Source organism: Bolinopsis microptera, chromosome 1 (assembly GCF_026151205.1).
Source record: "Bolinopsis microptera isolate Bmic1 chromosome 1, MBARI_Bmic_1.0, whole genome shotgun sequence".
Classification (NCBI taxonomy): Eukaryota; Metazoa; Ctenophora; class Tentaculata; order Lobata; family Bolinopsidae; genus Bolinopsis; species Bolinopsis microptera.
This window is the reverse complement of record NC_087072.1, coordinates 5,232,207-5,258,650: the sequence shown is the minus strand read 5'-3', so window position 1 is coordinate 5,258,650 and position 26,444 is coordinate 5,232,207. Positions and strand designations below refer to the sequence as shown.

The 26,444-nt window shown below is 38.8% G+C and overlaps 2 protein-coding genes across 2 annotated transcripts in view; both read left to right on the top strand.

The window, feature by feature from the left end:
- LOC134818084 (probable serine/threonine-protein kinase DDB_G0284251) overlaps positions 1-17,957 on the top strand; it is a 32,289-nt gene extending 14,332 nt beyond the window's left edge. Inside the window, exons 2-6 of the mRNA XM_063827500.1 lie at positions 370-418; positions 2,934-3,120; positions 3,443-3,701; positions 16,612-16,769; positions 17,071-17,957. Coding sequence (XP_063683570.1) covers positions 374-418; positions 2,934-3,120; positions 3,443-3,701; positions 16,612-16,769; positions 17,071-17,342 — 921 coding nt within the window. The 5' untranslated portion in view covers positions 370-373 and the 3' untranslated portion in view covers positions 17,343-17,957. The remainder of the gene's footprint in view (positions 1-369; positions 419-2,933; positions 3,121-3,442; positions 3,702-16,611; positions 16,770-17,070) is intronic.
- On the top strand, positions 13,680-15,041 carry LOC134818073 (procathepsin L-like). The gene has a single exon (XM_063827490.1). The coding sequence runs from the start codon at positions 13,891-13,893 to the stop codon at positions 14,989-14,991; it is 1,101 nt and encodes a 366-aa protein (XP_063683560.1). The 5' UTR covers positions 13,680-13,890; the 3' UTR covers positions 14,992-15,041.
- Positions 17,958-26,444: the final 8,487 nt, after the last annotated feature.

Here is a 26,444-nt window from a genome sequence, read left to right as displayed (position 1 = left end):
CTCTCGTGATTGCGAAAAAGCCACACTTTCATTAACTATAATAATATGTGAAATTCACTGCTGGCGAGAAGGACGAGAATTTGTTTGCCATTAAGATGAACAATTTACCATTTTGCCATTTATTTGCGAAATTCCATAAATAAATGGCAAAATTGTGAGGACACTCTCCCAATATTAGTCCAAACTAAAATTTAAGGAGAAAATGAGTTTCTGAGAAACTGTGTTGGTCACAAATTCGAAACCTCGACATTATGTACGACCAAAATAGAGTTTTAAATCAATTTTATTCCCTAAAATACGGTTGCTAAGGCTCAAAATACACCTTACACCATTGCACCTACAATGTTAACGATAAATCAAATTTCGCAGGATCATGGATATACAAGCTCCCCTAGCGCCTATAGACTCAGTTATCCAGGTATGTAAACTTTTATCGTTAAATACTTAACATTCAGTGTTTTATCATTTATAACTTATTCACTCAAAGTGGTTAAATTCCACCTCCCTCACGCTCCCACACACCTTCATAATTGATAGTATAGCAAATCTTCTAAATTATACAAGTGTCGTATTTCACATGCTACAAAAGTATAAGTTAGCCGCTCCGCGACGTCAGAAGCGAATACTTATTGTTTTGCAAAACATATCCACGCTCTTGCGCTGCCAAATGTTCTCATGTATGATCAAATAGTGTCGATAATCGCACTTGACATAGTCCATACAGCCTCTAGCAGCTAGCTGTCTCAAGCAAGTTGTACGCTGTGATTTGAAGTTTACTGATGCGATGGTGCTGTGAAAGTTGCGTAAGGTTTACAGCTTTGCCCTGATTTTGGAGTACCGGTTTATGTAATCTTAAACCGAATAAAATCACAATTAATATTCAAGGTTAAGATAAAGGTAGACTTAAGTTTTGTACAGCTAGTTTTCTGTTCGTATAGTCATTGTAAGGATGTGTGAACTATGTGTATGTGTGTGACGCAAACAATGGAACACTTTCTAGATGTATAAAGAGGGTAGGAAAAAAAAACTGATAACAGATAGTATCCCGACAATGCAGACCATGAGGCTGTTGCAAGTATGGACTTCGATTCAATAAAGATGATTTGGTGGTAGATCAAATTAAAGCAGAAGTTTTTACAGTATGATTAATGATTATATCAATTGTACAATAATAATTAAAATGTAGAATCACTGATACAGCTAAGATACATAAATCTGGTTGCTTTTCTGCAAGCTGAAATTTTGAGGGAAGAGGTGCTCATTGAGTGGCGGAGGTGTTAGCTGTTGAAGAGGATCTGGTTGAAGAGGATCTGGTTCTAGTTCGTTGATGAGGAGGATTAGATGCTACGTTGATACCGATAGTTTCACGTTTCACCCAAACCCAGAATGGCATCCTCTCTTTCCCTTTGTAGTATGAATCTTGTGCCAGCATGTATGGAGGAAGGTCAGTGGCATCTCTTCGTCGACGGACGGTAGAATCTGTAGGACAGAGCATGTCATGAAGACTGATTAGGTGGGAAAGAAGGTCCTCAGTCTCAGAGTCGGGTCCAAGGTTGTTTAGGACTCTGGTTATCAGGTTGTCAGGGTAACCAAGTTTAGTGGCGTACTGTCTGAATGAAGTTTCAGTTGATGGCTGAGGTTCTGATAAGGTACACAGTGGACCAGAAACAGGAGGGAGAGATGATGGTATCAATTGAAGAGAGGAAGGTTGCACGCTGAAGAAGGTCTGTCTCGAAGGTAGTGTGGTGAGGATCTCACATGGGAAGGTAGATGTGGAGGAACTAGTAAAGGATTCCATGAGGATTATTGGTGTAGTGATTGTTCAGATAGTTTTAAAGAAAAAGATAGGACTGAATGATTCTACAATGATTTTGTTAGGTTTATATACTATTTTCTCAATGTCTGAGCTTGTTATCTCCTGCCATATGTGTAGTGATCTGAGCCCACTATACCGTACTCGGCTACGTGATCCTGCTTGACACTGTTATTACCACGTCTCACTGTACCATATCATCGGATCACGTTCGGTCATCTGAGCCCTGAGAGTCCCTGGTAGTGTCAACTTTGCTCACATCACCTGACAACTCAATTAGCATCTGATCTGCAAATACAAAATGCTCAAATACAATAGCTCCTTAAGGTAAGAATTTACCTAAATTAAGAAAATATGCGGAAATGTCTAATTATTCTAGCATCAAAATATGAACTTTTTTGCAGTGATCTGAGAGATACAGCACAATGATTTTCGAGGTATTGTTAGTAGTTGAATCTTCTGAAAGATTTATTACTACTGCAAGGGTAGATCCGGCGATACTTTGACAGAGCAACTAAAGTCCAGAATTTTCTCCATATGATCCTGTATTAATTCTCCAAATCGGTTGTTGGGAAGCGGAGTTATGGCTCAGTAGAAATTCTCGGTTTTACACTGCTCACATTATTGCGACTAGAAGGCGATCGGAAAGAACTTACACTACATTCTACAACTTGACATAAATGATCGCTAACTTCTAAACTAACTTCTAAGTCTAAAATAAGCTGAAACCAAGGATATTGTATCTTTAGTGAGATGTGATAAACTCAGATCGATTTGAACGATCATAATTCGAATATGTTATTAAAAATACCCTAAATTATTGTTAAGTAAAACAAAGGTTCGACAGTCTCAGTTGTTTATAAGACTACGCCACATGTTGGCCGTTGTTCCATTTCGGTCACAATTCATGATTTTATTAACGTAGCGCGCGGTAACATTCCCACTAGTTTGTTTTGTAGAGCACGCGACGTTGCGACGCAAATTTCTCGATCCGAATCACATTCCTTCCATCCTATGCCAGATTCGCTCTGCATTTTAAATTACTTGGATATTCTCCAACTCTCCAATTCTGGCTGTCTTTTGACTCCGCTGCATGATTTCTTAACTTCCCATCATTCAGAGTTCGCAAGAAGACTATGTATTGATCGATGTGCATGTGGGTGGCGCTAATCTAAGATACAGCCTTCCATGCGATCACACTCTTTGGTCCTATGTTGGGAGGGGAAGTTTCGGGTGCGTTTGCCATCACAGAGATCCTGGATCCGGTCTAGATCTAGCTATAAAATGTATTCCTACCTCCGAGTACGGTTAGTGGTCAGATCTGCAGTTGACAGTAATTCAATGTTTTTAATTTAACCGCTTGATAAGTAGATACATTCTAGATCTTCCGTCATAGTGATCTAGAAGCGACTATTAAGTATATAAAGCGGGAGATCATCCGATCATTACCATATTAAACAGCTTATAATGAGATAATTGGTGCTAACTTTGCAGAGCGTTAGATCGTTACCATACAATTTACAAAGTCAAGACATAACATTACACTGATAAAAAGCAAAGATGTCATCGAATATAAACTACAAATAAAATGTCATCAGATATTTATTAACTAAAGATAACTTATTGCAGATGAGTATGAGACGGAGAAGAAGACCGTCCAAAACGAGATAACGATACACCGGAGATTATCACACCCAAATATCGTGAAATATTTCACCACCAAACAAGTAGAGAACATATTTCTCATATTTATGGAGTATGTTGAGGGGGACAGTATGTTCGACAGGATAGAGAAGACCGGTCCGCTGAATAGTAACGTGGTTATAGATTACACTTATCAGATTCTCAGCGGATTGGTCTACATGCACTCTCAAGAAATAGTTCACAGGTAAATTTATTATTAGTAATACATACAGTAAATACAGTTTTTGTCGAATGAGAGTGGAACAGCGGCACTCTAAATAACATCACTGATAATCCCTCGTGAGAATTACAGGATATTTCCAAATTTTACTTATACATGATACCTTAGTTACCAAAACTTTGCGTGTCAAGAATTGGCTTATGTCAAAAAATTCTGGCGTGGTGCTCATCAAAAATACTCATCAATACTCATAAAAACTGCCGATATCGCCAAGCTTAACACTAAAGGGAGTTCGCAAAATTGTTTCACAATAATATGTTGTAGGGCTTCAGTTAAATAATCATATACCTTTTTCCGTGTCCAAAAAGGAATTTATGTTCTCGAGTAACCAATAATACCTTTGTTATTGCCCCTGGAAACGGTGTGAAATTGCAAGTTTAACTCTAAAAGGACTGTTATTACATTTCATAGTCATCTGCCGAGAAGTCTTGTTTGGTGACAGTACTAGTTTAGTTGCTAAGTTACCTACTTTATTATAAACCCTGTTATTATGTATTTTATTCATCATAAAATAGTTTGAAGAATTCAATTGATAAATATAATCCAATTGATAAATATGATTAGTTCAATCCAAAATATCTATATCCGCGTAACTGCTTTACTCCTTTAGTGTTCGTTAGTAAGATCAGTTCTTCCAGAACACCCTCGTCTCTCAATCGTATTCAGTTGCATGGTATCCTTCCGAATACTCGCTGTAATGTGTTGCACTCTTGACCGGAGGAAATTCCTGAAACTTCTCACCGTCAGAATATAGATGTAGAAGTTGCTGAAGGGGTTCAATAGCAACACCCAATCTGCTAACCTGTACTCGGTTGCAGAGCTCTGGGATGGGTTGTGTTCGTCCAGGATTAGTTCTTTGAGAATCAGCACCCCGTTAGGTAGCATGGATAGGCAATAAACACCTGCAACTATAACGGTAGTCATAATCCCTTGCCACCTTACAGTGTTCCTGCTGCGCCGCGCTGCTTTGGAAGCCTTATAGATCAGATAGGTAGTTGCAGCGACAACTATGATATTTGGAGTAATCATGCTGATTCCACATATCACTAGATATAACCAATAATGGGACACATAGACACATTCGTAACGGATGTAGCTGAATGTTGTGTATCCCTCACCCACAATCTTTAGCACAACTTGCGTAACTGGCAAATTCAGAGCTAAGGCCCAAGTTATTGCACACAATTTGTGAGCTGATTTGGTTGAGAGAGCTCTGGATCTCAAAGGGAACTTGAGTGTGATCGCTTTGCACGTGGTCATTGTACAAATGAGATACATACTAACAATTCCAAAGTAATTCATTACATGGGGAACAGTGCTGCACATTGTTTTTCCAAGAACCCACTCTTCAGCGATCAGTGTGAGGGATTGGGGCACTTGGTATGTACAACTCCACAAAATATCGCTTATAGCCACATGTTGGGTAATAATCATAATGGACTTCTGCAGTTTGAAGGCTTTGTACTTGATAGATGCTATTAAAACTATGATGTTCCCGATCGTTGTTGACAGCAGGAGTATGAGATCATATCCTACCCAGGCGTATCTTGATGCATCATTCTCCAGCCCAAACAGGGTCTTGTTCGAGTAAAGCGTAGACATTTCCTCAATCATATCCTATTTGACAAACGAGACCGTTAGCAAATGGCGTATCATCGATAACAAATGATGGTTCATTTTCGCATAGAAGGCTTAATTAGCTTACGTAACGTAGCTTACGTAACGTTTCTCTTTGTTTCCAAATTAAGATCTTAACCTGCCAGTTCAACCCTTAACCATGTTATATTTCACAAGTAAAAGAAAAGATCCTTGTAAAAATAGGAACCAGATGCTCACTGAAACCTAACTTATAATAGTATTGAATTACAAAGTATCATAGATCAATCATTGTACATGAAATTTATCTAAATCTAAACCGTGCGTTATGTGTCCTTCGAGGGCTTACCAAATAACACGAAAGAGTAAATAACGAAGGTAAGGTTCAGAAGACAATTTTTGAATTTAGAGTCACAACTTCACAAAAAGTCTGTTTTGTGAAAACCTATATTATTTCTAATTTATCACATTTGTACCTGTAGACGGTTTGCTTCAAGAACATAAAATTGAATTGCGATTGTCAAACAGATTCGAATCTACGAAGCATTTTCTGCAACATGTTTATAAGAATTATTAATGTAGTTGGTACGTTTTGTGCAAAGTGTCCAACTAGACCATAACTGGGCTGCGTTGACAAGCAATCTACGCATGCCTGCAAGTTTAGCAGACAGCATAAAATTTTGTGCAGATATGATAATTCATATCAGGTTTTTTCTACTCATTCCACCTCATATGTCCGAAATGGCCTGACATCTAGGCAGGGTACTATAATATGGTCCACACTCAACTACCTTCCCTATCTCGGAGAATGCCTTACTATCAACGAATGCGGTGCGGAAGGTAGCAACAAATCCGGCAAAAGATGAACTGAACAGATGGTCACAATAACAAAACACGACTGGGGAGTAGCTAAGGATCCATGGATCTATGCGAAATTACACAATACACTTCTGTGTAATGTATCGGTCGACTCAGCCGAATGATAGGAAACTTGATTGAAGGTTAATGAAGAGGGGCCCTGCCAAAAGACCATTGAGAATATTCTTTAAAGGACACCCCTTCACTCTTCAGTACATCTACATTTTAGTGTACTGAAAACATAGTATTATACTATATTATACAAACCGAGTGAGTGATGCGAGACAAAAATAAGGAGCATGAACTAACGCGAACGGTAACTTTGAAAGTTAAACTATCGGGAAACTACCATTACTTTCACTCCTCACCGCTAGTTCCTTACCGCTAGTTCAAAGTTTACCACCTAATTACCAGAGTGGAGAAAACTCAATATGAACAGATGGTCACAACAACAAAATACGAACTGATTGAGTGATGCGAGACAAAAATTAGGTTAGCTTTGACCTCAGGAAAGTTAAAACTGTTGGGAAACCATTGTTAGGAGTTTACCACCTAATTACTACTTTACTATGACATGTAGAAGGACTGAAGAGTGGAGAAACCTTAATAGCTTAATTGATCAGTGACACCTGTTTTATAGAACAGTAGTTGTACAATGAGGTAAATGCATCGTCGTTAGAATTGGTCCTTGTTCCTTACCTTCTGTGTTATTTGAAATAAATACCCTTCAGAGTCAAGTCGTTGATCGAACGATTTAAAACAAATTTGGACTCAGTGCTTAAACTTTTTTGTCGGATCATTTTGGCAGGGCCCCTCCTCATTTAACCCTGCATCAAGTTTCCTATCATTCGGCTGAGAATGCAAATGTTAAATAGAAAATGATCTACTGTAGCATGTTATAACAGCTCAGAAAACTAAAATTCGGAAACTATACACCCTGAATCACCCTGTGAATGCCACGTGCGTAATGCGTTTCTATAATGTTACAGTGGCTATAATGTTACAGTGGCAACACAATTAAAGTAACTATAAAGTTCACAACTCTAGCCGTACTGCAGTGCTACAAGAACTTTATAAGAATTTTATAAGAACTTTATAAGAAAATTAAAAGAACGTCATCTGCCCAACAAATTCCCTTGTCCTTGTGCCCGAATATTGACGATCCTGCGCATTAATCTATTTTTGTCTATTCCTTCAAGACAAGTTCTTAGACTTATCATTTGACCTTTCTCACCTTTACCTCCAAGGAACCCCTTCCTGTGATTTGTCAGTTCCAACCAGCTAGGCTGTTGAAATCCAAGGCTGTCCAGGAGTTTTATCCCGGCGCTTGCCCACTGGCAATACTGAATAAATATCAGCGTTGTCTTGGAGTCAACTTCTCTGGAGTCTGGCCGAGTGAATTCTCACAAGTATAAGTAGCGATAACTCTGTAACTATCTTTATTTGAGTACTCCTTGTGGTTTTAAAATTTGTGCTATTATACAGTTGTGCTATTATACAGTATAAGGAATATCCTATCAGCCTTAGTGAGCCGAAATTCTACGTTCACTGGCATTTACATTTCTGACCCTTACTGTAATCCCTCAATACGAGAATGGAAAAATAAGTTCCGGAATTGTAACAACCGATGAGGTGTGTCATTAAAAAGATGACTCCTTCTCCTTTGAACAATGATGCTGGGGAGTGGGGGCTGGGAAAAAGTCTCCAATATGTTTTTGAAGTTACACTTGAATCTCTGATTTTAGAGTTTAAATCTTATGGAATAGCTGTGTAAGAGATCTAGTTAAATGGGGGTATTGCTTATTGCTAAGGAAAACAGATTTTGCATCTTGTTTATAGGGAAATTAATAATCCTGTGGTGTCCAACGAACCGGCACCCACGGTGTAGAGTTCATCCATACGTTTGTACCGAAGAGTTTGTCGCATGAGAGGTGTTTTATTTGGGTGCCGACTGAAATGGACGGTTATATGACCTTGATGAGTAATACTACAACTACTGTTATGAGCAATGCGTTACTTATTTATACTTTTATAAAGTTAAATAATCGCTACGCTTAGTGGTTATGACGCCCGGTAAGGCCCGAACATGACCGTCTGGGCTCCCGCCGTCCAACTTTCTTTATTAAATGCCAATTTTACTGAAATAAATTCCGCACCATTTATTGGATCACTAGTAAAGATTATTGCTAAGTTGATAAATCAGAACTGTCGCAAAATGCTTTGTCTAGCCAGCAAATTAAAGAGCAAAGTAACAACTTAACAAGGATTCTATATAAATTCAACCGGGGAACTGGATAGTTGTAAGCAGTGGCTCCATCATCCGATAGACAGTCTTAAAATGTATTTTAACAAAATATACTCATATTTTGCTGCAAACAAAATTAATTTCAGAAATCAGAGAATATTTTATCTATAACAATTAACAATGTAGACTTTTGCTCTAAAATCTAAAAGTATAAGGATAAATTTAAAACTGCAAGTCGATTGTACACTTTGCATTTGATGGACTTCACTAAGACACAACTCAATCAACAGTATTGAAAATATCTTGACACTAAAAGAACGTCTACTACTCCTACTTTTATCTCTTGAGTTATTAAGATCCATCGAATAAATGTGGATAGATAACTTATGGGAAACATTGACAGGACTAAAAAATCATACTTTAAATACGGTCCCTCGTATCAACTTTTAATTGATTATCAATTAATATTATCACAGTCAAATATTAGAAATCTCAACTGACCAGAATGAGCACTGAAAATTGAAATTTTGGTAATGGTCACAATCATGATTCCATTACCACACCCTAAAAATTCTAAAATCATGGTCGGCTACCGCCTAATCAGGGTTCTTGGTGCAAGTTTGTGGTATCAAAACAAGCTCCTTAGTCCTTAGATCGGTGTTTGTTGATCACCCTCAGTAATGTCTGTTCTGCTTGTTTGTACCCCATATCTCCGATCTCCTGTTAAAAATGGTAATTCATAAAGAGTTGAAATAAAATCAATAAAATCAATCAACGCTTAAACTTAGATTTGACAAGTCTCTTACCACGATTAGCATAATTTCCATTGATGGAAGCACACTGCAGCATTCTGGTCCGGACAAACTCTCTAAAGCTGTCAACGGTCAGACTATATATGTAGAAGTTGCTGATGGTGTTCAGGAAAACGAAGGAATTCGCTACCCTATAGCAGTGGGTATGGAAGAGGATCTTGCTCTCTCCCTTTAGGATGGCTTCTCCAATGTAGTACAGGGTCACTGGAAGGACAGATATGCAGTAAATTGTTGCTGTCAGCACAGAAGTTGTGATTCCTTGCCACTTTAGACTTTGTCGGTTCCGGCGAGCAAACTGTTTGGCTATGATCAGCAAATGTACTGTTGTGGCTACAACCAGCAGGACTGGAATGTGAACGAAGAAGAGAGCGAGGCAATGCTTCAGCAAGATCCAAATCTCTGATGAGAAACCGTAAGTGCATTTAAAGGTTCGGTATGAAAAGTAAATATCATCTCTATCTACAATAAGAAATGTGATAGGGAAAGCGAAAGCTGCCAACCAACTTGCCGTGCAAATAATGTGTGTTTGCTTCTCTGTTGTCGTTCCAAATCTAAGGGGATATTTGAGGAGGAGCAGTTTGACGGATGTCATAATGCAGATGAGGAAAAGGCTTGCCAGGTTGAAGTAGAATCTAGCGTATGGAGACAAGAAACAAAGATAGTTCCCGAGCACCTGCTTATTTGCTATGAGAGAAACAAGTTTTGGGACAACGTCCGTAGCAACTACCATCAGATCACAGACTGCTAGGTGTTCGATTATGATGATGATTGCTCTATGAAATTTGAAAGCTTTGTACTTCATGGACGCTATAAGAATGGCTGTGTCCCCTATCAAAGATGAGATGATGATGAATAGGAAGTATCCTGCCCAAGTGTACCTTAAAGCATCACTTTCAATGCCATAAAGTGTGCTGTTGCTGTACTTGTAATCTCGAGATGCCATCAGAATTATAATATGTTTGCAAACAGTTCTTGAGAAATTACAACGAACCAAACATGTAACGAACCAACGAATGTAATATATTAAGGAACATAATTTTACCATAATAAAACCATCGTTGCCAATTGTGCTACTCAAAAAACAGATTACACAATCACCTATTTCTTCTACATTCTTTGTAATATGTATCAAACTAGTAATGTGTAGCAAACAGTTTGATTCAAACTGTTTGCTACACATTACTACAGTACTACAGACAGACAAACACAATATCGTATGTCATCTCTTGTCGCTACAATCCAACTACGACTTAGCTGCTACTGTGTGTTTCACTGGGAGGCTTTGGGACCGGAAACTGATCCGGCAGCCACGTAAACAGTAAAATCACTGTGGAGTTTTGCATTGTTTTGTACCTAAATTATAAAGAAAACCACATTTCTGGTCATGGATTACACTTTGACACTTACACAAGTGTAATCTATGACTAGAAACTGCTATGTGTTTCTACCGATCTGTATTGGCTTATTTTAAAAGTTACTAGAAGTTACTAGAAGTTACTAGAAGTTACTAGAAGTTACTAGAAGTTACTAGAAGTTACTAGAAGTTACTAGAAGTTACTAGAAGTTACTAGAAGTTAATAGAAGTTACTAGAAGTTACAGTAGACCATAAATGGAGCTCAGCCACCGCCCACCAAAGTTCGTCAATGGAATTTTCAGTCTAAAATTTGTTGAAGGGTAACAAATTAAAAATAAACATTTAAAACCATTTAGTAAAGATTATTATATACGTCTCTAAGTCTAACACATGTGTTCGTGTCTGCAGACACCATCGTCACACTTGATGGTGCCACTAGGACAGTCACCGTCATCATCTCCACCATCATCATCTCCGCACTCGTTACAAGTCTTCCTGCAGTACTGTATGAGATCAGGGGACTGGCAGTGGTCAGGTCTGCAGTAGCTGGATACATCCTCACAGACCTCATCGTCTTCAGAGGGTCTGTAAGTAGTGGCCTCGTCAGCGTTTGAGTCCTGGTTACCAGTTGATTTGAGGATGGGGTAGGTGCTGTAATCAAACAGACCGCAGTTATCGTGGTTCCTGGCGAACTTAACGAACCCATGGTCTCCCCAGGCACTTCCCCAGGAGTTCTTTACAAGAACAAAGTTCTCTGTGTAACCGACAGCAGTTACAGCGTGGTTGGGTCGTCCTGTGCAGGTGGTGTCCTTGATGATACCACTGGAGTACTGTTGGAAGTAGTTGGTTACCTCAAAAGCTACAGCCAGTGACCCAGAAGCAAGAGCTGCGATGTTATATCTCTCACCCATTCTTAGACTTTCGTATCCTGTTATTTTGTAAGCAATCAGAGCATTAGGCTTGTTGTCAGCTTCACATTTGACGTCGACAGGTCCGTACCAGTAGTCCTTGGTGGCAGCAAGTCGTCCTCCGTTGTTTTGGGAGTACGTGTAGCAGTCATCTGGCCACCCTCCGTTACATCCGTCTCTGAAGCCCTCATACACACAGTCAAGGTACTCCTGTTCTGCAAAGTTCCTCAGTGTTCCAGAGAGTGCTTTGTACCTGCTCTCCAGCCCTCCAACTGCTCCGAATGTCCAGCAGGATCCGCAGCTTCCTTGGTTCTTCACGGGGGTAACAGCGTCTTCGTTAGTCCAGAGTTTCTTTGCGGGGGGATCAGCCTGGAGATCAGATGAGGAAAGGGGGCCAGGTATGCTGTTAGCTTGGTGTCCGGTGATGTTGAGTCCGAGATACTGTTTCTTTTCATCACCAGTCATAGCAGAGAAGAAGTTCAGAGCGAAGACGGCGGAACCCTCTTGTTCGTTGGCGTCAGCTACAAACTCAGCGTTAGATCGGAACATTCTGAATCTCATCCTATCTTCACCAGATCCAAAGGCAAGGTGTTCCTTTGCTTTGTAGTTGGAGTATAGCTTGAGGGTCTCCTTCGGTGATCGGAGGATGCTTCTCAGGTTCTCAGCAGCGACGTAGCTGGCCAGCAGGCAGATTGCTAGGAAGAACTTCATCTTGGATTTGGAATGGATTCTAAGGGATGCTGACACTGTTTTTATAGTCTGTTATTTAGCTGCTAAATTAGCCCAATTTTGTAAACAATGTAAAATGTCGCATTGTTTTTGATCTTTTCGCAGTAGGTAGCGTGTTATGTCCGCTATCTTTTAAAATTCATCCTGTGAACTGTCTAAGTCAATTAACAAGTCTTATAGTTCTCAGATAGGATGATTGTTCAAAGTTGAAGCGTCATCTTTACAAACATCGTCCTTAAAACCAGTTTAACACGGAGGTGTTTTCCCTACTCGCGAGCCTGCTAATGTGATTTTACAGGCACTCTTTAATATTTGACAAGTTAAACAATTTGTGTTGTCAAGTGTTTAGAGAACCAGGTGTTTAATCTTGTTGTACAGTTTGACTTCAAACGTTTAGCGGGAGAGGTAGTCGAGAGTGCACGTGAGGTAGATTATTTGATTCCACACAGGAAAAACTGTATTTAAACTAGTTACATTGTGCTTTATGGTAGGATTTAACGGGTGCCATTACTAGTTATGGAGAAGAAAGTTCTTAAATTCCTACTGAAATGGTGACAATCAGAGCATTTTTGGTTGGGTCGAATGCTTTTATTGCTTTTTTACCAGTGCGAAGAAATAAAAAATTGGCCAAGGAATAAGAACCTTAGGTCCCGAAATTTGGACCCTCAAGTGGTGTCAAAATCACAAAATAAATAAATTGATAAATATTATTTTATCTTGACACCACTTTAGTGTTAGACGGGTTTCTGCTAGTAATGTTAACATCTACATAAAAGACAGTGGGTTATAAATCAATATATTCTAAGCGAAGATGTTTTCTCCATCAAGCTCTATTATCTCCAATACTTTTGAGATTAACAATCATCGACATTTTTTGTGAAAACCAACATCACGTTATTTTAAATCAGCTTGGTGACTTTGCTTACCTTTGAGGCTGTTTGACATGTCAAATTAATAGCAGGAGGCTAAACTGACAGGACTTTCATTATCAATAAGTAGGGTGTGCTCCAAGACTGTCCATATGAAAGCCTTCTTGGCATACTCGGTCACTGGAACGATCAATATTAAAATAGAGAGTTTTAAAATCATTTATTATCTTTGACTGAGAGAAGACTAAGTATTTAGAAGATGGCGGAATTTGTTTACAAAATGCTAATACCTATCTCGAATTATTTCATTTTCCGAAATTAAAAGCCTCCAGGACCAAGAAACATGAAAATCAGGTACTTTTAAGATTCTAGTACCCCATAGTTGCGAGATTCGTCAAGAGATCTAGAAAAAGAGTTAAAGTGAGGGTCTAAACTCGTTAGTCAAACAATCACTGTCACGTGTTGGAACCTTCTTGAAACTTTCAAAGGAGAAACAGCTGTGCAACAATGCTACAAATCAATTTAGCGGCTGGAAACAAAAACAATGCGGCATTTTACAAAATTGTGCTAATTCGAAAATCGACACTATAAAAACAGTTTCAGCCTCCCTTAGAATCCATTCCAAATCCAAGATGAAGTTCTTCCTAGCAATCTGCCTGCTGGCCAGCTACGTCGCTGCTGAGAACCTGAGAAGCATCCTCCGATCACCGAAGGAGACCCTCAAGCTATACTCCAACTACAAAGCAAAGGAACACCTTGCCTTTGGATCTGGTGAGATAGGATGAGATTCAGAATGTTCCGATCTAACGCTGAGTTTGTAGCTGACGCCAACGAACAAGAAGGAGATGCAGTCTTCGCTCTGAACTTCTTCTCTGCTATGACTGGTGATGAGAAGAGACAGTATCTCGGACTCAACGTCACTGGACACAAAGAAAACGACGTTCTCCTCTCTTCACCTCTGCTCAAAGCTCCCGCAAAGAAACTGTGGACGAACGAGGGTTCAGTTACGGAAGTCAAGAACCAAGGAGGATGTGGATCATGCTGGACATTCGGAGCAGTTGGAGGACTGGAGACTAGATACAAGCAACTCTCAGGAACTCTGAGGGACTTTGCCGAACAGGAGTACCTTGACTGTACTTATGAGAATGCTGGCAGAGACGGATGCAACGGGGGATGGCCAGATGATGGTTACGATTACTCCTCGAAGAACGGTGGACGCCTGGCTTCCTCCGCTGACTACAAATACGCACAGAAAGACGGAAGGTGTCTAGGAAGTAGCAAGCCGAACGCTCTGGTAGCGTACAAAATCACAGGATACAAAAATGTTGGGGGTACAGAGGCTGCTAATATTAATGCTCTTGCTTCTGGGTCACTGTCTGTAGCTTTTGAGGTAACCAACTACTTCCAACAGTACTCCGGTGGTATCATCAAGGACACCACCTGCTCAGGACGACCCAACCACGCTGTCACTGCTGTCGGTTACACAGAGAAATTCGTTCTCGTAAAGAACTCCTGGGGAAATGCCTGGGGAGACCAAGGGTTCGTCAAGTACGCCAGGAACTACCACAACTGTGGTCTCTTCAAGTACAGCAGCTACCCCGTCCTGAAGAGGACTGGAAAGTCAGACACAGCTCCCGCCGACGATGCTACCTCTTACATACCCTCTGAAGACGACAAGCCAGTCCCAACAGCCGACCCAGACTGTCAGGATGCGTCTCAATACTGCTCAGCAATCCACTGCGAGTATGCGGACCTCATAGAGTACTGCAGAAGGACTTGCAACGATTGTGGAGATGATGATGGTGGAGATGATGACGGTGACTGTCCTAGTGGCACCATTAGATGTGACGATGGTGTCTGCAGACACGAACACATGTGTTAGACTTAGAGATGTCAAGATCTGAATTTACAATTTTAACTTCCGAAATTAAATTCCTGCTATTTTTATTTAGAAGAAACTAAAGTAAATCAAGCTAACTAAATTGAATCAAAGCTAACTAAATTGAATCAAGGCTAACATAAATATTATATCAATAGTTCTACTCACACTTATCTTACTTACTTTCTTGTGGCGGTCCTCCTATAATGACCTATCCATCGAAATTTCCTCAAAAAGTTTCTTCCAAACAGCACGATCGAGTATAGTAAACCGTAGATCACCAATATCAACTTCTGTATCTCTAAGTTCTAAGTATGTTAGAGGCTTTCTACAGCGGCCAACTTGCGGGAGGCGCCCATGCCTTGAGAAAAGTTTACTGTGCATACAACATGTGCAGTTAGAATTGCTCTTGTGCAGGCAACAAGGTTACCAGGTTAAGGTTTTTTCTGCCCAAGCAGGCGACAAAGCAGGACTGTTGATATGGCCCGAGATTCGGCCCTCTTACAGTGACTCTCAAAGCGAGCTCTTCGTTGGGCTAGGACGGAGGTAATGGGAGGAACTGAGGAAGGTCACCATGCCATAGATTTGACGAAGGTTTGGATGTTTCTTTTAATGTAAGTTTTTGATGAGGAGTTTCGTGTAGCAGCCATTTAAACGTTTTTCTCATTTTATGTTTAGTGTCCAACTCTCTGATGAATGCCGAAGAACAGGCTAGATGCACGCTTTGAAACACTTAACTTTAGCACGATCCGAGATACCAGACGTCCACACTTTTTGAAGCTTCATACATGCTGACCATGCCATACCTTTTTGGTGTTACTTTATACTGCTGTCAGCAATGTAGGATCCAAGGTATGTAAAGGCCTGTACCTGCTCCAAGGATCTTCCGTTTTATGCACATCAGCACGGATGTTAGCTTCATCGGGATTAATGTTGGTATAAACTCCGTTTTAAAACCGTTCATCGACAAGCCAAGTGCCGTAAGTTCCAGATCATGAAGAAGTCTCTAGGCATATGTTATGGTTTTGGATAGAAGTGCAAAAATACTTATCTTAACAGCTCTGTCGTAGTATTCTATTCAAAATAGGAATGAACCGTATGGCAAAAAAGAAGCTTTCGGTAGAAAATAAGAATACAAGTTTCCTTCACTCAAAAAAAAATTAAAAGAAAAAAAAAATTTCCTTCACTCGTATCATAAGATAACAATGTAACTCCAATCGTAATTTTTTAACCAAGAATACATTTTTTAGATACAAATTCCCATTTTTGCCATCAATACACTGGACTTACCAGGGAGAAGAGGAAGACCCCAAAGCAGAAAGCTAAAGCAATCTATTCTCGCTGATTATGCATGATTTATGTAAACATTTTTATATGAATAATATTTTTGATCTGTATTATCTCCGTAATTTAGCTTATGACAAGAGATATTGGCAGAAATTACAATGAAGTTTTTGATATTTAATTATTGTTTTAGGGAAAGATTAGACTTGGGCGTTGTTTTTTAACTATCCCTTGTTTAGAACTTTGATTTAATAATAATAAATTCCTCCGGATTATAAATGATATTATCAATTATTAGTATTTTACCCTAACTCTTACTCAACACTTTAATTACTTCAGGGATTTACGATCAAAGAACATCTTGATAAGCAGAGCAAACGTGATAAAAATAGCAGACTTCGGTATCTCGAAGTCGTTCACAGACACGCACTGCTCACTGTTCAGCAGCCAAGTCGGGAATCCTCATTGGAGGGCTCCTGAGCTCATCGAAGGGAGAGGTACACCGTACATTGCTATTTCCCTTTCTTAGCCTTAGTAAAGTTAACTTATGAGTTATAAATCATCGCACTGATTAAACAGTATCAGTGGTACTGATTGAACATTTTATTGCTACTGCCACTTCCAAGTTGCCAGCATAACACACGTGTAACCTTACAGTGCAGCACTGTGTTACTAGTAACAGTGTAACAGTGTTACAGTGTAACAGTGTAACAATGTAACAATGTAACCGTGAACAGTGTAACAATGTAACAGTGTAGCAGTGTAACAGTGTAACAGTGTAACAGTGTAACACTTCAGGAAAAGCGGGACGGAAGGTGGACGTGTGGTCTCTAGGTATAGCCATGTTTGAGATGATACGAGGAGACACCCCCTGGGGAGAGCTGGACTCCGAGACAGCCCAGTACCACATCTACCGGGACACCCTGAAGATGCCTCTACCTGGGGAGACTCCTCCACATCTGGCTGCTTTTGTTAATCTCTGTTTGGAGAGGGATTGTGAGAAGAGGAAACACAGTAAGGAGCTCATCAAGGACTCTATTTTCTGTCACTATCACACTCTAGAGTCTTGAAGAGTGAGGAGTGGGAGATGGACCCCATTTGGAATTATAATTTCGAGTCCTGTTGGTTGTTCAGGACGTTGTGAACAGGAACATGAAAGAGAGCTTGAACCTCAATTATCAAAACATTATTTTTAATTTATTCAGGACATGACCAGTTGTTTCACAGTTTTTGATTTAACTATCGTCTATTATTTTTCCCGCCATAGCTTAAACTAAGTTGTATCTATTTAGATCTTTTGATCGGATTTTTATCCGGTTTCTGAGTTCTGACCCGAGTTTAATGGTTGATGGGATGGATATGGGAAGGGTACTAAACATGGCACATCTTACATGGTTAACATTGTTTTTTTTTTCTTGTTTAATCGAAACTTATTGAATTCAGTAGCTGCCCGGGGTTTTTATTCTGCTTTTTTATTTTTATCAAATTGAAGTGAATGTAGCGTGCGTTTTTAATTGTGTGACGCTTTGTTTTGACAAGGAAACTGTACTGTTGTAAAACTATTTTATCAAGAGTTAAACGACAAGCTGTTGATCCCAGTGTTTATATTTATAATTTCTTACAAATTGTATTACATTTTCTAATTAATTGATTTTTGAACCGAACACTCTTGTTCGGAATTCTTCATGCCACTGTCTATATTGTTTTAAAGAGTGATTGACTGAAAGAGACGTCAGTAATAAAAATACCAATCTGCGAAATCCAATTGTAAGTAAGCCATATTTTACGACCTTTTTGACTCCACATTATAACCTCTGATCCAAGAAGCAACTCTCCCTTGTCCGAAATCAATACCTGGTTGCCGCACCAATATTACATGCCCACGCATCATATTACCTGCTAATAACCTACCAGACCAGGGGGTCGACGTCTCGTGAGTCCTGACTACAAGTACATCACGTGACTAAACGACTGCCTGTGAGTGCTACCTGCTACCTGCTAAGACATTGCACTGTTTTATTAGATTGCATTGTCAGCTTCTTAAACTTTAACAAACGACTCGAGCTGAACGACCTTTCAGTTTTAGCTAAATATTACGTCAAACCGGGGGACGGGTTTGTTAGTAGCTTAAACGTAATCTCGCTGGTTCTCCAGACTGATTATTAGATAGACACGCCAGAGAGAGAGAGAGAGAGAGAGAGAGAATATGGAACACATAACTACTCCACAGAAACTGACCGACTTTCTACGCTTTATAGAGGTAAGCTGTCACGTTGTGTGCTCGTGTCTCAGAGTTGCGCAGCCTGTTTAACTGTGCCTGTCAGGATTACAGTGCGTGGAAGTTGGTTCCGCTTATATCTTTATATATGATATTGTTGTTGTTATTAAGTTGTGGTTTGTTTCAAGTTCATTGTATTTCTATCCAGATGTAGCAATGTATTGTGAACTAAAACCTGTTAACTGGTTAACATTTTAGATTTAAGCCGGCACTAATTTTGGATGTATACAGCGCAGTGTGAGCTATTTTTGGTTTCCAAATAAATATTAAATTTATACATTAAATTTATATATTGAGTTGACACCGTGACGGTGAGGTCTAAAGTCTACGGAAGCATTTAAATTGAATTGGATATTGAAACCATTGTTGTTTTCAATTGCATACTTTAAAGTCTAATTTTCTGGTTCTAGTCGCGGAGTTTGGCCCGAAACTCTTAAATTATTTGAATAGTCATTAAAATACCATATACCCACCATTCCTCGGTGAATCATTCTGCAGTCACCTAGTAGTCATTTTGCATTCACCTAGCAGTCATTTTACATTGACCTGGCAGTCATTCGGTAGTCACCTGGCAGTCATTTTGCAGTCACCTGGCACTTTCTCATTTGAAACACTTTCTCGCACGTTTTAGAAATCTCAATCTCATAAGCCTACCTTGTACCTTACATGGTAAATTTGTCCGATTTATGACTATGAGTTCTATATCTGGGAGCAAAATTTAAATATGCCTTTCACTTAAAATTTAATAAAGATATCGAAGATGTGTCGACCGATTCCGTTAATTTTTACCGCCGAGTTTTTATGACATTGCAATGAGGTATTCCAAATGTTAAATGTTTTGCTCAATTTGTTTGGTCATAATCAACACAACGAAAATGACTTTATTTTGTCAATAAAATGACCTCTCTGGGAGCGTGGTGCAACACTCGATCAGATTTTACTCAGGTCCCCAGTAACCCGTTAGCTTTGTACTGGGTGACCCTATTGTACATGTAACTATTATGATCTTATACCATACATTTTCACACATTGTGGAATAGGGCGACCTTGCACTTCAATTCATTTATAGTTAGAAACCGTTTGTTATGTGCGTGACCCGGTTAACCCTGGTGTTATCATAATTTTTCGGTCAGTATAATACTTTTGCAAGAAATTGAAGGTTCTTATAATGCTTAATAAAAGTTCCGTAATCCGTAGTAAAAAGTTCATACGAACCTACAGTTAGCCGTAGCTCTAGGATTACCCTGAATTAGATTTAATCTATGACTGTTCTTGAAACATATACAGATACCTGCTGTATGTGTCCAGCAAGTAGAACGAGGTATTTATACAAGTAAAACTCTTGTGCGATTAGTCTCAGGGCCACTGCAGCTGTGAAATAAAGAGCACATTACATTCATTGATTAATCTTTTTTTATTAATATCATTTATAGTCATGGTAGTTGGCGGCGTGGCACGTGAAGCTAACTTTTTTGTTATACAATAAGAGCAATGTAATATGAGCTGTTATGTTTGCTGTAGCTTCGACAATAAATCTCATTCTGATCCCTGGCCACTGCCTTAAATTGTTAGGTCCCCTCCACTCTACAGTCATCGTGGTTTAAGTGGAGCTTGTGTCATAAGTCCGTCATCTCAATTGTTCATTATAATTTTTATGTGCTTCTATTTCGAACGATCAGTAAACGAGAGTTCGTGTTCTGGTAGTCAGGTGTTCGGTGTTATAATGAGTACGTGTTCACTGTGCAATCCAAAGTTACCATTAGCATGTAATGTAATAACCAGCACCATGCCAGTTACTATATTACTTGAAATTAATTTAAAAACAATAGTTTAGTTCTCGTCTAATTTTAAATAAAATTGTTGTGTTTTGTTTCGTTTGCAAAGGGTTTTTATTTAAATTTGTAGGATATCATGCATTAGAAATAGTGTCGTATTTTATTTTAAAATAGCTTAATACATGTCTAATCTAAACCATCGACAGATTACCATGCCAACTTCATAAGGCACAGTGTACTAGAAGTTTACAGAAAGGAGATAATTACTGCATGTTAAATGGATCATACATATCGCCTAAACGGCTTGATAATAAAGTGGCTGAGCTGTAAATAGTTTTACGACTAAGGACTCTGAATTCTGATTACACAAATATTGTAATGAGGTCAATGGGTTTAATAGAACACAACCTGTCTTATAATCGATATCATTTATCAACGCTATGTTCACTTATCAAAGCTGTGCTCCGATTTTAAATTTAGAATTTGTGAAATCTATCCTGTTTTTAAATCTGTAGTCATTTTATTGATATCTTAGCACAGATCTACAACGACTAAATTGTATTACCTTTTTCAAGAGGAGGTCTGATTGCAGATATATATAATTGCAAAATTGTAGGTTTCGACGGTACTTAATGTTTAATTTGTAGGCTTAAACAAGATGAATGATTTAGGATATGACTGTAGGCTTGATAAATTGTGGAATATTGATATCAATATAACGTTAGAATTTCACTTAGGCATGAATACAGCACACACACACACACACACACACACACACACACACACACACACACACACACACACACACACACACACACACACACACACACACACACACACACACACACACACACACACACACACACACACACACACACACACACACACACACACACACACACACACACACACACACACACACACACACACACACACACACACACACACACACACACACACACACACACACACACACACACACACACACACACACACACACACACACACACACACACACACACACACACACACACACACACACACACACACACACACACACACACACACACACACACACACACACACACACACACACACACACACACACACACACACACACACACACACACACACACACACACAACAACAACCACACAGAGAGCAAGTATAAGAGCAATCAATAAGGGTGAACTAAGGAACCACACCTTGTATGGTATAAAGACATCACACAGCCAGGCCTGTCTCAACAATACTTCGGGGGAATAGTATTTTTTTACTGAGAAGTTTGTAAAGTTTGGGTCAGCAGTTAAAATGTACATACCCCACATACCTGCATGTGCACATACCTGGATATCATTTTGATGAAGTGGCTGTCCCAGTCCGGAACAAGAGGAAATGAATGATTGCATTGAATCCAGTGTCATTGATTGAAGACTGTTCGTTTGCATTGGACACTGGATTGCATTGGTCAATGTCATGAATGATTGGTGAATGAATTGGTCAAGACCATGCAATCCATTTCACCAATTCATTGGTCAATCTTCAATCATCAGACACTGGATTGCATTGGTCTTCACAAATTAATGTGGATAATGAATCACTTTAATCTGGACTATCACGTGACTAAGATTAACACGTTCCCTAAATGAAGATGTGGTATACTTTCTTATATGGCTGTATCACGTGATCAAAACAGTTTTTCTTCAGGGAAGCATTTGAACGCTAGTGTCATGTGGGCTGTGGGGTGACTGATCGTAATCAACATTCAAAAGAAATGCATTTAAGGTTGTTCCAACTTTTAGATAAATTTCGAAGTTCCAGTGTAGTCGTTTAGAGTGATTTAGCACGATCGATTATTTATAGGGGTGGACAGGTTAAATACTTCGAAAACCGTGTCCTCCGTAGAGAGTGCAATCTTAACTCGAAATCTAGCCTCGCGTTTTAACTTAAAAACAGTGAACCAAAAATTTATATTTCCAAATTCAGTCTGGAAACTGCTTCCTAGCCATAAGACTGGCATAAATTACCCTTTAATACCTTGATCCCCGTTTTCAACGTTATATTGTATTGTATTGTATCAGATGCCATCGTGGAGAAGGTGATCTCCTGCACCTTTTCCGCCTCGACATGGAAGAAAAAACCTAGACATGCAACCTGCAAGGTGATTGCAGCTCTTACGGAAGACTATAAGGTCTTCATGCTTTTATAATTAATGATGCATAATGATAGCTTGTAAACCCCAGAAGTTTCCAGTATCATTATGGATCGTTATACTTACCGAATACCGAGCCTGGTGACACAAAGCCAAAAGCTGCATGCTGGGACCGGCTTAAAATTTTTAAAGAAACAAATGGTCTTCGTATCATTCATTCCTGTAACTTTGAGTGCGGAAGGGCGGCGAACATTTTCAATTTTAGGGAGTTATAAAAAATGGTAAAAAGAATGTGTGCCTACTTATACTGATAGTGGTAGTTAAATGGATGGAAATGTAATAATATTCTATTGGTAATGCTGCAGCCCAAGGTATATGTGTCAAAAGTAAAAAGTAATAACTGAGTTAGAAAGATAAAATGTTACAAGAAATATACAATATCAATTTATACATTATCAGTTTATACATTATCAATTTATACATTATCAATTTATACATTATCAATTTATACATTATCAATTTATACATTATCAATTTATACATTATCAATTTATACATTATCAATTTATACATTATCAATTTATACATTATCAATTTATACATTATCAATTTATACATTATCAATTTATACATTATCAATTTATACATTATCAATTTATACATTATCAATTTATACATTATCAATTTATACATTATCAAAACGGTGGCTGTTCTTTATAAATTTTACTACTTTGAAAATAGGTGATTTGTAGAGGTATTCGCATGTTTTGCACTTAAAGTGGGTCATTACGTCATTAAAGCTGACTTGGGTACGCGTACCACCACAATTTCAGTCGGTACGCGCAAATACGGCAAAATACGCGCACCCGTACCCAGTGCAGATACGGGTACGTAAAGTTTGTCATTTCCATGAAAAGCTAAGGTTGTTATTGATTTTACTCACAATGAATTCTTTTGCAAAGTTCCAGGGTTCACCGAATTTCAAACGACATTTTGGAACTCTCATAAATTTTGAACAGATAAATGTTTTGAGCTGAAATTTATAAAGGGCGTTCATAGAACTTATATGAACGCCCTGAGAAAATCTCAGCTTAAAACATTTATTTGTTCAAAAGTTCCATAATGTCGTGTGAAATTAGGTAAACCCTTGATCGAATTTGGCAAAAGAATTTACTTATCTCAGAGACAAAATAAAAGACAATATTAAATATTAATTCTCAAATTCATTTTTGAGTTTTCGGGTGCGGGTGCGGGTACGCACGTACCGCTATCGGGGCCAGAACTTGGTACACGCGTACCCGTACCGCTGTACCGGGTGCGAATACGTATTGACCAACTAAGGTTTTGCATGAATATTCATGCTTATATTGTGCACATTCACTAAATTGTACAGTTTAATCGTTCAAAGAGTTTAAATACGCATTTACCTGTGCTGTTCAAGTGGTCAAGTGGCTCAAATGGCATGATGCTGCATCATGCCATTTGAGCCATTATTATATTTTACCTTAGTATCTAGATCTAATAATAATATGGTTCACCTCCCGGTCCTCCCTACCACCATGCAGTATATACCTACAAGTATCTAGATTTATACAATTTACACTTAACCAACGCGAGCTGTGAACTCCACAAACAAGCCATTTCCGTCAGTTAGCCACCTACGGCAACTTGAACTAACTAGCTGGTATCGAGTCTTGCTACGTGTGATGCTGATTACATATTATTGTAGTGGCTGGCATGGTATGTTGTTACTTGTTGCCTCTCTCCTTTGCTACATTGCTACACAATGTACAATGTACTTTGACGCTGTTGGAACACGTTCTTAAGCTGCCTATAAAAACTGATTATTTGACAAGTGATGAAGCCTAACTAATGAAACCTGCTCATATATTATGTAGTTCCAATCTGCTGCTCCGTTCTCGAGATATCGTCAAGCTTCAAAATTAATCTAGTCTTATAATTATCTGTCAGGCAAATTAACAGTTACAGTAATATCAGACAAGACATTTTCATATATGGTCATGATATTATCATGATATCATCATGATCGGAACATATCGATAGATTTTAGATTTGTATGGAGAGGCGAATCATACATAGTTTAGGATCTTGAATTCTTCAAATAAAATATCATCTTTAGAGAACCTCTTCAAATTACTTGTTATATAGTAGTGTTGAAAGTATTAAAAAGTATATTGATAGATGTCCACTAAGATCGTATCTTGCTGTCACTTAGTTTGACCTCGTTTTATCTCGTTGTCACTTTGTTTGATCTCACACATTATTGGTGCTTTCTGATTGTTTTGAACATTTCTTTGTGATGCGAAGCAGTGTAATTTGCACGTGCTTAAACTAAGACTTCCTTTGTGGGTCACGTGATATAATTATAGCCTTGTTATTGAACGATAACGCCGTCTCGTCACATAATCCAGTGAACTTGTAGAGAACTAGGGTGAGAGCTCACAATTAGATTTAGCTTGTTGCACCTTACCCCAGGCTTTAGTCGTCATTTCGAGGACAGGCAGAGCGCCGCTCAGTAAATTGCACCTATACTGCAGGTGTATAGTTGTAACTACTAACTGTCACCAAGATGTAACTAGGTCGAACGGAGAAATTAGGTCTCACGCAGGAATTAGGTCTCACGCAGGCGCGTGATATATATCTGTTCAAAGATCGCCCTCTAAACTTACAAGGAAATATTTCCTGTAGATTCTTGGTCAGCACTGGTACACCGTACAGCAGCCTCCAACGTCAGGTAGAGCAGCAGTTTCCAAGATCAAGTCGTCACTCGTATAGGTCACGTCATGTTCCTACAAGAGATTAAATTAAGTTAGTATGGTTTTAATGATGTACTTAATTATCATATTATATCATCATTAACAATATAAGCAACATTTGACAGAGCATAGTGTGGAGTGAGCTATGTGCCCATCCTTGGAGAACCCGGTGGATGTCCTTGCTGTACGGCAGTGTTGAACAAAGAACTGAAACCGAGGGGTTCCGTTCAGGCCCTTCACACTTTGTTTCTGTCTGGTTCTAATGTACCGTCACAATAGTGACTTTAATATATAAAAATACACTTATAAGCCGCGCCTGCTTGAGACCTAATTCCTGCGTGAGACCTAATTTTTCCGTTCGACCCAGTTACATTTTGGTGACAGTACTGAAATATTATGGTACCTCTGCCCCCAAGTAGTGTAATTTTAATTTCGCAGCATGTTCTTTAGTTTACGTAAAGTTTTGTTGTTTTGCCTTGGAATCGCTGTGATAGTGCTCATTACAGGTCAGAAAATCATTTTCAGTAACAACAGCAAGCCGGTCTTGCTTTCCCATAGTTTGAGCCCCGTCTCTAATCTAATATATTTTAATCAACATTCACATATGCGACAAGTGTCCATATTTTTCGTTTGATATTGCAACATTATCAATTTATTCCGATTTCTGCACGCCCAGAATTTCGAATTTCCTTATCACTTAAATTTTACAGGTTTTCCCAGTCTACCAAGTCGGTCAGCTAAACTTTCCGTATCCGCCGGATACATGGAAATAGAAAGATCAGATCATTTCGACATGAGATCACGTGACATAGGAGTCCTTGTACAAGAATCTAACACGACCAACAAGAAATTGAGGAATACGACACAAACCAACAAGCTTATGTTATCAAAAACAGCAGAAAACGATTCTACTGATGTTGCAAACATCGACAAGATGTACTTTATAAATAAAGAGGTCAGTTCCAGTTTATAAAAAGATATGTTTGCATTAGTTAATTTTAATTCAGTGGCTTAAATTCTAGAAAGTTCTAAATAAACGTGGCTGATTCTTAATTTCTACGGGGCAGGACATAGAGAACCGAGTCTTGGAAAGAATGGATCACATCAAAAAAACCCTACTTGAAGTCAATTGTAAAATGGACCTCAATCAGATTATTTCTCAGATTCCTCTTTATCAAATGAAGTAAGTT